General features: G+C 54.5%; 1 protein-coding gene across 1 annotated transcript; it reads right to left on the bottom strand.

The window, feature by feature from the left end:
• Positions 1-8550: 8550 nt before the first annotated feature.
• On the bottom strand, positions 8551-11214 carry LOC134562099 (zinc finger protein 586-like). Its single transcript, XM_063419556.1, has one exon. It carries the CDS (start codon positions 11147-11149, stop codon positions 10463-10465), a length of 687 nt encoding a protein of 228 aa, XP_063275626.1. The 5' UTR covers positions 11150-11214; the 3' UTR covers positions 8551-10462.
• Between the last annotated feature and the right edge of the window lie 2087 nt (positions 11215-13301).

The raw sequence follows: 13301 nt of genomic DNA, 5'->3' as shown, positions 1-13301 counted from the left end.
GCTCTTGTCACAGAAATGGGTGTTAATGTCTTCTAAATGGGTCTTCATGTTTGCATGAACATCCACCCGGGCAAGTTTGTTACAGAACGCAGGCGGCTTGACCCAGACAGTTTGAGCTCCTGAACTGTAGGGTTACAGCAAAAACGGGTCCGCGCAAAGTGTGTTGCAGACGGTCTGAACTTCTGGTGGACCCGAAGAACCCAGACAGCCTCAACTCCTGAACTTCAGGGGAAGATGGTGACACACGTTCAAGGGGGGAATATGTGGTAGGCGGCTTGGGAAGGCTGTACCTTCCTGGTACCTCAGGCAGTGGGGAAAGGAAGAGGGCAACATGCAGTGGGGAGTTCAGAATAAAAAGAGCCTGCACCCTCTAAAGCCTCGAGAGAGATCCCTCAGTGGACTCTCTCCCTTTATTCGAATCAAGTTGTAAGACCCCTGTTTCCTTGGTGGACACTGGCTTTTGGTAGTGTGGCTTCTCTGCACAGTCCCCATCCACTTCCACCCCCATTCCATCCTCCCCTGTCCATTCCCAGCCCACCCCAGTCCCACCCACAAGCCCGTCCCATGCTGGGACCGGCACATGGCAGTGGATCCCAGCAGAGCATGTGAGGAGTGTGGGATCAGCCCATCAACACCGACAGCATTTATTGGGCCCTGGCAGGGACTCCAGGACAGCCTTTTCCCAGGGAAATCCTCTGTGCTGCACAAATCTCAGCCCTGGCCCCTATCAGGGCAAGGCCCAGCTCAGCCCACACTGCCGTGCCCAAACCCAGCCCATTTCCTGCACGCTTTTCCACAGGATCAGTTCATTCCCGTTCCCATTGCCCCATCCCTCTCCTTTCCTCCCAGCACATATGTAGTGTTATAAACGCCAGGACAAATTTATTGCCAAATTCAATAGTTTGCTTTATTAACATCCAAATTACAAAATTTAGAATCAAATTATAACAATTTCAAACAATAAAAACAAAACAATACTGTTGCCTTCGATATGAGGCAATGGCGACCTGGTTTCAAAGAGTCAGCACGGCAGCTCGACGTCCTCGAGCTACTCGGTCCATTCACAACGCTGACACCAATGTGGTGGACGGCAAATGGTGGTTTATTGTATTACACATGGGGTTAAATAGTCTAAAGGGTCTTCTACTATGTCAGTGGGAGGGCAAAGGATCTAAAGGTCAGTGGTTGGTGGGAAGCTAATGGGGCTAGGAGGGGCCACCACCGAAGGGACGGGGGGAGGGTCCTTATCTTCCCGTGACATCACGTGATCTTCCGAGCGCCTGTCCCTAGCTATCACCCACACATCTCCCCCCCCCTTTTCACAAAAAAAAATGAGGTAGTTAGAGGCATTGGAGAAAAGGGGTACAAGGTAGTAACTTGATAAAAAAAATAAGGGGTTTGGAAAACTTGAGTAAATTCTGCGAAGCTGACTAGGCAGAACTTTGCAACTGGCAGTGTTCACAGTTTGGTTTACAACAATTGTTGCTGTCCTACAAATAGAATGTTGGCCCGTTCTAGGCGTGTTTGAATAAATGTGACTAGCTTGTTTAACAGGCATGGTCCAATGGCGAGAGCTAAGAGTAACATTGCCAGTGGACCTATCAATGTGGAAATTAGGGTGGTGAGCCATGGCGATTGATTGAACCAGGACTCGAACCAGCCCTGTTGGGCTTCCCTGTCTTTCTTTCTCTGAGCCAGTCTATCTCGGAGTTCTGCCATGGAGTCTCTAACGACTCCTGTATGATCAGCATAAAAACAGCATTCTTCTTTCAAGGCGGCACACAGGCCTCTTTGTTGCATGAACAGTAGGTCCAGCCCTCGTCGGTTTTGCAGCACAACCTCAGAGAGGGATGAGACAGATTTCTCCAGGAAGGAGATGGACTTCTCGATGCGTTGCAGGTCTTCGTCCACGGTGACCTGCAGTTGAGAGAGGCCTTGGTTCTGGGTGATGAGGGCTGAAATACCTGTGCCTGCCCATGTTGCTCCCAACCCAAGCAGCATGGCGATGGTGATGCCTGTCAGCAGCTCGCTCTTCAGGAACTGGTGGCCGGGGTCCTCAAAGTGGAGATACATGTCCTCTTCCCTGTGGTACAGAAGCCTGAGAACCATCAGGACCTGTACACAAAAGTCTGCAGAATCGTTAAATTTCGGAAGGTACACACAGAGACTCACGGCTGTCAGATGGCACACCCACATTCCCGGCTGGGATGGGACCATCCATTTTCGGGGTCCTCTCAGGGGTGTGATCACCTCGGTACAGATGTTGTTGAAGCATACGCCTTGGCCAGTGACATAGCTTACAGTGATTCTTCTCTGGGGGGTGTCCACGTTACGGGGACATCCCACGAACATGTCCTGCAAACAGAAACTTACGGATTTCATTAGTGTCATTCTGAAGGTCAGGCTTGATTGCATGGTCAGGGCCACCCAGGGGTCCCGCTCTGGGGCGTCCCCTGCTGGCCCTGTTGCACAGGCGTGGCTTGCTGTGGTGGTGGGCACGAGGGCACCGCTGGCGGTGTTGTGAAGCTTTGCCATTGTGTCGCTGTGGGGGGTGCAAAACCGGCTGTCCCCTGTGGGGGCAGGGGGTATGAGGGTTCCCCACCCCACTGGGGGTTGGCATAGATGGGCCGCCTTGCATTCACAGTGGGAGGAGGCTGGGTGCGGCCCGCACGCCCCCTCCCTCTCCCGTTTCCCTGAGGCCAGGACCTGCAGTCTTTGGCAAGGTGCCCTCTCTTCCCACAGCCCCAGCAGGGCCCTCTCGCACGGGCTTGGTGCGGGGGCATCGCTGGGGATGGCTGTGCTGGCTGGGGACAGCTCACTGCGATGTGGCCTGCCTGGCCACATTTGAAACATGCCATGGCACTGGTTAGGGTGCGGACGGCTGCTTGGATAGGTGTCAATTGCTCTTCCTTTACTACATGTTTAATCATGTCGGCCAGGCTGGCTCCGGCCGGCAAGGAGCGCAGAATGTCTTTAGTAACAGAGTTACATTGTTGCCGCAGGCAATCGGCTACTACTGGACCCTTCGCCTCTGAGGGCAGGGCAGATTGCTCTATGGCTGCTTGGAGGCGGTCCACAAACTGTGTGAAGCTCTCACTCTCGCCCTGTTTTATGGTGGCCCATGGGGGGGGCTTGGACACTACTCGAGAGGCAGCACGAATGGCCTCTCTGGCTGCCTGAGTGGTGGCTCTGACCTCCTCAGCCCGCATGCCTGTGGCTTGCTGCTGAGGGGTTATCAGGTCATCATGTTTACCTAATAACCTCGATAAACTGGAATTGTGCAGTGGCTGCCCTTCTCCAGAGGACTGAGCTAGGAAGTTTGCACAATTGTCCTTCCATTCTTGTTTGAAGACTATCAATCCCGCCCCATCAAATATCATGCGTCCTATCTGCTTGATATCGAAAGGCAGTAAATCATAATTACCAAAAAGGCCATCCAGCAGAGTGGAAACCATGGCAGAATGTATCCCTTTCTCTGAAATCGCTTTTACAATTGTTTGTATGTCTTTGGGATTTACTGGCGTGTATATTTTTTGTTGGTTGTCTCCTATTCTAGTAACCCTTACTGGGAATGCTTTCACTGTGGAAGCCGGTGTCCACTCAGCACAGGCTATTTTTATTTTTCCCCAGTCAGTGACCTGGGCTGGCTCATGTTGTAAACTCTTTTTGGAGTGGCTGAAAGCTTTATTAGGTTTCATTTTAAATCGTGTTGGTTCTGCTCTCTTTGTTTCTGAATCCCAATCACTGTCTGTCTGCTCTCCGGAGCTGCTGCCGCCGGTACTGTCTGACAAGGAGTCAGAGACACACTGCCAGCTCACTTCTGGGTTTGAGTGTCGTTCAGTGCGGCTCCGGCCCCGCCCCTCCTCTCGGGGGTGGCTCCACTCCCGCCCCCCCTCTCGGGGGTGGCTCCACTCCCGCCCCCCCTCTCGGGGGTGGCTCCACTCCCGCCCCCCCTCTCGGGGGTGGCTCCGCTCCCGCCCCCCCTCTCGGGGGTGGCTCCGCTCCCGCCCCCTGGGCTTGCCCTGCCTCCTGCAGGGCGAGGTCTCTCCCCTAAATGCTGGCAGTGCTGAACGCAGCTCCCGACGGGACACGTGCTCCTCGCGCCCCTCCCGCACGTGCGTGCCTGCGGGAAACCGCGGCCCCGAGGCGCGCACGCGCTCCTCGCCGCTGTCCCGTGCATGCGCGTCCGCGGAAAACCACGGCTCCGAACCACGCGGGCGCTCTCCGCGGCTTTCCCGCGTGTGCACGTCCGCGGGGAACGGCGGCGCCTCCCCGAGCGTGCTTTCCCCGCCGCCTCCCGGCGCGCACGCGCCCGCGGAAGCCCACGGCGCCGGGCCGGGCGCGCTTTCCCCGCCGCTTCCCGGCGCGCACGCGCCTGCGGAAGCCCGCGGCGCCGGGCCGGGCGCGCTTTCCCCCGCCGCTCTCTCGTGTGCACGCGCCCGCGGGAACTCGCGGCGCCGCTCCGAACATGCACCCCCTCCCCTCCTGCTGCGCGCACGCGCCAGCAGAAGCCCGCGGCTCCTGTCCGAGCACGCACTTCTCTCCCTCTTCCCCGGCTTTCCCCTGCGCATGCGCACTGGCGCACACCCACGGCTCCGGGCTCTCCCCACCACAAACGTTCAGACCCCGCCCCTCCCCGCTGCCGCCGGCGCCATTTTCAAACCCGTACGGTGGCGGTGCCGGCCGCGTGCTCTCCTGAGCCATGTGCTCGGCGTCTCTGGCCTCTTCGGCCAGTCCTTGCCAGAAAAATCGCACGCGCTGCCGCGCCTCGGGTACCGAACCACCGATCGACGGCAAGGGGACGGGGGAGGGACCTCCGGATGCCCGGGAAGGCTCCGCGGGCGGGGGGGAAGCCGACGGGCTCGGGGTGGGGGTCGGGGGGTTCCCTGAGGGCACCGGGGGCTTTGGGCTCGGGCTCCGGGAGGGGGGAAGCGTGCTTGGCTCCCGCGGCTTCTCGCACTCGGATAAATTATTTTCAGACGCCGTTTGCGTGGTGGCCCCCACTCCCAGCTTAGGAGTGGCCAGCAAACACACACGGGCGGCACTCCAGGTCTCTTGTTCTTCCAGCGCTTTCCGTAAACTTTGCTTGACCCTCCCCCATGCTTTAAGGTGTTTCCCGCTCCCTGTGGATTCCGTATCTTCGGCCAGCGCGAGTGTACACCTCCCCCATACCTCCGAATGGAGGATTTCTACTGGGCGCTCTATCACCCCAAGCTCCAGTAATCTTGCCAAAGCAAGTTGTAAATCTCTGGGCTTGCACTCAATCTCCCACTGTCTGTGAATTACACTTACGACCTTCGCGATTGCCTCCATGAGTCTCGCTGGTCCGGGGACGTCTCCCCCGCCGAGGGTCAGTTCCTTTGGCCTGCCCCGGCCGCTGCTCCTGTCCAGGCGAAAAATCCCGACTCCCGAGCGTTTTTCTTGTTCCCGGGCTTTCGGCACCAGAATGTTGCCTTCGATATGAGGCAATGGCGACCTGGTTTCAAAGAGTCAGCACGGCAGCTCGACGTCCTCGAGCTACTCGGTCCATTCACAACGCTTACACCAATGTGGTGGACGGCAAATGGCGGTTTATTGTATTACACATGGGGTTAAATAGTCTAAAGGGTCTTCTACTATGTCAGTGGGAGGGCAAAGGATCTAAAGGTCAGTGGTTGGTGGGAAGCTAATGGGGCTAGGAGGGGCCACCACCGAAGGGACGGGGGGAGGGTCCTTATCTTCCCGTGACATCACGTGATCTTCCGAGCGCCTGTCCCTAGCTATCACCCACACACAATACGAACCCCACAAACAGGGAAACTTACTTGACAGAAGTTCTCCCGGGAAAAGTTGAGCCAGGGGTGACCCCAGAGACACAGGACCTGGCAGCCGGTGTCTCTAGCTGGGTTCACAAATTTGCCATGTTCGAGGCTCGGTTTTTATACTCTTTATTCTGCCTCTGGCAATATTTCCCCATACTTCCCTTTGTTTCTTGGTTAGTTATTCAAACCCAAATTCGTCTCCGGTCGGATTGAAAAAGAGCTCCCCTCCCAAGTCCATGTGTTAATATTCAGTTTTTATGGATCCTTATAGTTGATGAATGTTCGAGATATGGGTGATATTGCTTGATGGTCTGTGAAAGTGGCTCCCGAGGTGTGAGTTGCTGATACCGGCTCATCTCAACAGGTCCCCTCCCAATACTTGAGAAGGCTGCAAAGTCTTTTGTTCCCTTCTGAATGGAGACGCCTGATTTTCAGGGTGGTCAGTTTCACCATCTGCTGCAGAAACCTCCTGAAACATAGACTTTTACCTGATATAAATTTATACAGCTTTATAATTTTCCAGTTTATCATAAGAACATGAATTAATCATCTCACGTTTTTCACACGTAGCCTCCCTCACACACCGTCATTACCACGGTGGAATTCTGGCTCAAGGCATGAGAAATAAGGATTCACTTTAGTTTTTCTTGCGATCTGGCTGTTTGAAGGCTCCAAACCTACAGTGTTTCCTGTGGATCTTGGGAACTGGGGCCCTGGAGCCTAAGTGCCACAGCCAGCTGGGCCCTTCCACAGGAGGAAAAGTCAGGGGTTTTTAAGTTCCCTGAGGCTGATTCAGTTGCCATCACCTAAGCCCCAGGAATAATCAAAGCGAGTGGATCAGTGCCATTAAAAACATGGAAACAGCCCAAATCCGACCATCAGGTTTGCTCATCCAGGTTTGCTGGGGAAGGGTTTTGTCTCCTTTGCTGCTGAAAGCCAAAGGGAGATTTGGAAGGAGCGCTAAGATCCCTGTGGGGTTTAGGGATGTTTGGGATGATCAGTCAGTGGGATGAGCTCAGGGCATGGATGGGGTCCCAGAGCCTGTGCTGGGTCAGGCACAAGAACAGGAGTTGGATGGAAAAGGGGTTTTCCCATGTTCTTCTGATGGAGAAATGCAGCACAATCCCTTTCCCTGGAATAGCAGGCCTGGAGCTGGTGCATCCCTCAGGCCTTGTACCTGCCCAGGTGCTCACGGGCAATGATCACTCACTGGATCTGTGCTGTGCCCTGGTAGGTCTGCAGAGAAAACCAGAGACAGGTGAGCCAGCAGCTGGGAAAGGTGTTTGACCAGAGTCTGCACACCTGTGACCCCACCCTGCACCAAGCCAGGGGGCAGGAAGAGGCAAAACTTGGAAAAATTAGTGTGACAATGACACATAAGAGGCAATAAGCACATCCAGGTGTGTGTTCAGTGCAGGAGGGATCCAGGGATCCCCCAGGCAGAGCCCAGGTTGCCTCCAGGACAGCAGAATTTGGGGATTTTAGTATTTCAGCTCCCAGTCCTGCCTGAAGTTGCTTTGGCAAATCACTCCCATACCTGCAAATCCACTTTCTCTGAAGTCACAAAATCAGGATAATATTCCCTGTGGTCAATATGGTGTGTTAATTCGTGTTCTTATCGCAGAATCACAGAATCACAGAATCACAGAATAACGAGGTTGGAAGAGACCTCTAAGATCATCAAGTCCAACCTATGCCTTAACACCTCAACTAGACTATAGCACTAAGTGCCATGTCCAGTCTTTTTTTAAACACATCCAGAGATGGTGACACCACCACCTCCCTGGGAAGAAAATTCCAGTGCTTTATTATTCTTTCAGTGAAAAATTTTTTCCTAATATCTAACCTGTACCTTCCCTGACGTAGCTTGAGACTGTGTCCCCTTGTTCTGTCAGTTGCTGCCCGGTGGAATGGATATTATGGATTATAGTATGTTAAATCATAAACACAAACTGTAAATATGTCACATAAAATGTAACCTTAGTTCCAGCCAGCCACGGAATTGATGAATTCCAAGGCAGGCAACACCCAGAAATCACCTTTTAGGAGGAGACAATGAAATGTTGGGAACCTGGGGCACCGTCATTGGCATCAGAAAGGAGGAACATTAAAATAAGCAATCAGTTCTTCCTCCAGAGGCAGCAGAGTCATCAGAGCTCCACCATCTCGCTGATCACTGGAGGAGAACATCTGTCCATTCAAAATTTCAGCTCCCATTCCCTCACGGGAGGACCCAAATTGACACTTCTCCCTCCCATAGGAGACCCCATTCAGCAGACCAGTGACTCCGATAAATTTGAATAACTATTCCAGGGAAACAAAGAACTGTGGGGAAATCTTATGCCAGGGCAAAATAAAGTCTATAAAACCGGGACCCCAGGCAGGGCCAATTGGTGAACACTGGGGGACTGCAGTGCGACAGAGGCTGCTTTCCGTTCACCCTTTGACGATCCCGGGTTATCATCACCGTAACTCCGCTTGTTGGTTTTACTGAAATTCTGTAATTTGACTTTTTTAATAAATCAAATTATATTTCAATTAGCAAAGTAATTGGCATTTATACCATATGATGTGATATGATATATATGATATGATGATATATGTTATATTACATTACATTATATTATGTTATATATGATATTAAATTCTATTATGTTATATATCATATCACATCATATTTTATTTTATATCAACAAGGGAATAAAAAGAGGTATAATTTGTACCATATTTAAAAATGTGTGATAATAATACCATGCTAATACATAAATGCAGAACCCAATGTTATTTTTATAAAATAATGTCATTTTTAACAGGTGGAAGTGGGGAGCACTGGGTGCTGCGGCTCTGCCCGGCAGCTGCGGAGCCTGAGCCAGAGGAATTTCCTGTTTCTTTTCCTCTCTGACACTTCTTTTCTTAATTCTCTACCTCACATTCCTTGTACAGTGTTAAAAATGAAGCACACTCCACTGAAAATTTTTAAGAGATTTAATGAAGGATAATAAGGGATAAAACAGAAAGCAAAATATACAGGGGCCTGGCAAAGCCAGTACACACCCACTGCTTCAGTCTGCAGTCTTTTATACCGTTGCAGATGTATTATTTCCTCAAGTGATTGAGCAGATTTAGTTTAAGCTTGTTGACCACAATCTTAATTCAGATTTTCTGCAACCTTGCACACTTCAAGAGTTGAACACGTCGCAGGTCTAGGGTGGTCTTCAGATGCCACTTTAAGGGGTTTTGCTATTTCTCCTTTTATGCTCTTCTGCTCTCCATTTATGCTATCTTGGACATATACATTGCAATAATAATCATATCTTAAAATTCATCTTTTCCAAGCCCAATTACATCTTGTGAAAGCCTCTCTTCCCCTTTTACACTGCTCAAAGCGTTTACAAATTTTATCCTACGTTAAAGCGGTTAAAAACTTACCATAACTATTTACAAGCAATTATAATTTTATAATTAAAGTAAATAAATTACAGTGAAATCCAACTACTACAAGATTGTTTAGAACCTTCAATAAAATAAATCTTAAATAAATCCATAGGTGCTGCTGCTATGGTCTCATGTGCACCTCACTGGGGTAGAGGCGTCTCTCCCTCCTGGCACTGCAGCCCACGGCCAGGGGCCCTTCCCACTGCAATGGTTCTGGGATTCTGTCAGGGACTCACTTTCCTTTTCTTCTTCCCTCTGCTTGGAGCTGGCAATGGGCTGGAAAATGTCCAGCAAACCAACCTTTGCTGTCTGCTTTGTCAGCCTACACAGCTTCAGGACCTTGTCACCTGCCCCTTGGGCACAGCTCCCCTGGGCAGCAGGGCAGAACCGGCACCCTGGGAGCCTTGGGAATTCCCCTCTGGGATCCACGGCACACGCTGGGATGATCTGGAATTTCAGTTTCATGACACAGCACCCCACGGCCCTCCCAAGAGCCCTGAGTTCACTCAAACCCACCGTGCCCCACATTCCCTGGAAGTTCAGCCCACGTCCGTGTGCCCTGATGTCCCCACCCATGCCCGTATCCCCACCATGCCCCCAATCTTGGCCTTCCATGTCCCCACCCGTGTCCATGTCACCCTCATGTCTCCATCCATGTCCATGTCACCATCCATGGCCACGTCCCCTTGAGCTCCTTTTGCATCCAGGTGCCCACAGGGGGCCAGGAAGATGTGGAGACCACCAGCCAGCTCTCTTCCCACCATGGATCACCAGGACCGTGGATCTCCAAGGCTCTGCCCAACCCAGCTCACTGGGGATCATCCAATGGGCTCCTCCAACGGGGGATGGAGTTGGAGCAGCGCACAAAGCTCTTCCCGCACGCGGGGCACTTGTAGGGCTTCCCTTCCTGCTGCCTCCACTGCTCTTGGGTCACGGCACAGCTCTGGGACAAGCTCTTCCCACACTCAAGACACTGTTAGGGCCTCTCTCCGCTGTGCATCTGCCGGTGGACAAACAGCTTGGAGTGCTGGATGAAGCTCTTCCCACATTCTGAGCACGTGTAGAGGCATTCCCCAGTGTGCACTGCCTGCTGCATGATCAGGCCAGAGCTGTCACAGAAGCTGTTCCCGCTCTCCCAACACACAGGGTCAGATTCCAGTGCACAGCATCTGGTGGTGTTTGAGGTGGGAGCTCTTCATGAAGCCTTTCCCACATTCTCCACATTTCTAGGGCCGTTCAACACTGTGGATCCTCCTGTGCTTGTATAAAGTGGAGTTCTCAGTGAAGCTCTTCCCACATTCCCCACACTCATAGGGCCGTTCCCCAGTGTGGAGTCTCAGGTGGACAATCAGGTTGGAGCTCGTAGTGAAGCACTTACCACACTCCCCACACTCATAGGGCCGTTCCCCAGTGTGGATCCTCTGGTGGACAATCAGGTTGGAGCTCGTAGTGAAGCACTTCCCACACTCCCCACACTCATAGGGCCGTTCCCCAGTGTGGATCCTCTGGTGGACAATCAATTTAGAGCTCCGAGTGAAGCTCTTCCCACACTCCCCACACTCATAGGGCCGTTCCCCAGTGTGGACTCTCAGGTGGATCATCAGGTTAGAAGTGTCTCTGAAGCCCTTCCCACATTTCCCACACTCGTAGCACCGTTCCCCAGTGTGGATCTTCTGGTGCCGGACCAGGCTGGACTTTGCACAGAAACTCTTCCCACATTCCGAGCACTGGTGCAGCTTCTTGCCATTGTGAAGCTGTTCATGCACCACCAGCTCAGAGCTCTGGCCACATCTCTGGCTGCCTTCCTGACACAGGGTGGGTCCTTCCTCCTCGGAGCACCCTGGCATGCGTTTGGAGCCCCTCCTCGGGCGGGATCTCAGCACCTTTTCCTCCCCGTTGCATTCCTGTGCCATGGAGCCGCTCAAAACAGCCTCTTCCACGAGGTTCTGCTGAGGGGATTTGTCCTCCCTGGCCTCCTTGTCTGGGGGAGGAAGGACAAGGACAGGATGGGATTTGCCTCCGTGCCAGAGGGAAGGGCAAGGAGATCCCCCCAGTGTATCCCCGGCAGGACGGCGTCGGCAGCGGGGTTGTCCTGCAGCCGGGGCCAGGCTGGGCTGGGAGATGGAGCAGGAGAGAGGGGAAAAGGGGCACTGACTTCCTCCTCACCTGCCTGGGGATCCGCAGGAATCCTCCTCTTCCTCAAAGCCTTCTCCTCCTCTACCCAGCCAAAGTCTGGCACTGGGAATTCCTGGTGTGGGAAAGACATTCTGTGAGTGCATTGGCTTTGAAGGTCCTGCTGTTCAAGTCCATCTCCAGAAGTCACCACATGTCTGGTGTCCATAAAATGCTCCAAAAATCAAGGAGTCCAAAAACACTCTCCCAGGGCTTCCCTCTTTCCAGTGTCCTTCCTTTGGGGTTATGGGGGTCCCTCTTCTCAGAGCTGCTGGGGGGCCCGTGGGTCCTGGGGATCCCCCCTCTCCCGCCTCCTGCTTCGGCTCGCTCAGGGGGTTTTGGGGCTGCCAGGGCTCATCCTGCCCTGATTCTGACTCGGCTCCCAGCTGTCCCAGGGTCCCCTTCCTCAGCATTCCCCCACTCCAGCCACTCAGCGCTTCTTCCCCCACTCCCCGACAACACTTTCACGCTCGGGGGGCCCGGACCCCCCTCATCTCCAGCCTCCACCACCCCTCCAGGCTGCCGGAGCTGCCCCAGCTCTGCCATCGCCCCGCTCCCCCCTCTGGGCCTCCCGCCCTTCATCCCCGCCTCTCCCGGGATCCCCAAAACCAACGTCCCGCCCCGCCGGCACCGCGCGATCGCTTCGTGGGACCCCAAAATCCCCCCGAGGGGCAACTACGGCTCAGCTTTGCACTCCTGCAAGATCTGAAAATATCCCCATCTCCTCCCCAAAAAACCTCCCAGGCACATGCAAAGATAATTCCCGCGCGATTCTGGAAGCTCTTAGCTCCCAACTCCATTCCAAAAAAAAACCCCAAACCTCTCGGGGACCCCCGGACAGATTTGGGGTGAGCTCCCTCTCCCTGGTCACCGGCAATGCTGCGGGGGCCGGAGGTGCTTAGGGCTCTGCGCGCCCCTGGTCGAACTCCGTCGCTCTTTTCCTGTTCCGGCTCCTCCTCCTCCTTTCTCCCTCCTCCTCCTCCTCCTCCTCCCCCACCACCAGCACGACCCCCCTTCCCCCGATTTCCCCGGACCGCGGCCGCTGCAGCACCGGCGTTTGGGTGGGGAGACCCCGCCAGGGATGGGTAGGGGATTTGGGGACACTGTGCATCCTTATTATCATTTATTAAAACGCTTAACAGTTTAAGAGGAGTGTGCTTCGTTTCTCCCATTGAACCAGAAGTGTGTGGTAGAGAAATAGGAAAGCGGTGTCAGAGAGAAAAAGCAATGGGAAACACCTCTGGCTTGCAGCTGCCCCCGCAGCGCCCAGCGCTCCCCACTCCCACCCCCCTGTGCCACCCCTGGTAGCCAGGCACCCCCGGGAGCGGAGTTTGGGCTCGGGGGGCAGGGGGACGGCACGGCCGGGTCTGCCCTGGGGGGAGCCCCGAGCCCCCCCGCCCATCCCCGGGGGCTCCCGGGGGCTCCCCCCTACCCAACAGCGGCGCTGCGGCGGCCGCGGGGCAGAGCGGGCAGGAAAGGGGGGCCCGGGCTGGGGGCGGAGGAGGGGCGGGAGGAAGAGGAGGGAGAGACGAAGGGGAGGAGCAGCAACACGAGGAGCACCGCGAGGAGGGGCAGCGGGAGAGGGTCGGTGTTCCACGGCGAGCCCGTTGAGGCCGCAGCTCCGCTGGGCGCGACCGCATCGCATTGCCCGGCAGCCCGCAGGTGACGGGGAGGGGAAGCTCGCCCCAAATCTATCCCGGGATCCCCGGTACGGTTGGGGGGTTTTGGCTTTTTATTTTTGGGGGGATGTGGGGTGTGGGAGGGGAAGGAATGTGGGGTTTGGAGCTCGCAGATTGCAGCGTGGAGTGTTTGTGGAGGGGTGGTGGAGGCTGGAGATGAGGGGGGTCCGGGCCCCCCGAGCGTGAAAGTGTTGTCGGGGAGTGGGGGAAGAAG

Source organism: Prinia subflava, chromosome 26 (assembly GCF_021018805.1).
Source record: "Prinia subflava isolate CZ2003 ecotype Zambia chromosome 26, Cam_Psub_1.2, whole genome shotgun sequence".
Classification (NCBI taxonomy): domain Eukaryota; kingdom Metazoa; phylum Chordata; class Aves; order Passeriformes; family Cisticolidae; genus Prinia; species Prinia subflava.
The sequence above is the reverse complement of the archived record's forward strand: the minus strand, read 5'-3'. Positions and strand labels throughout refer to the sequence as shown.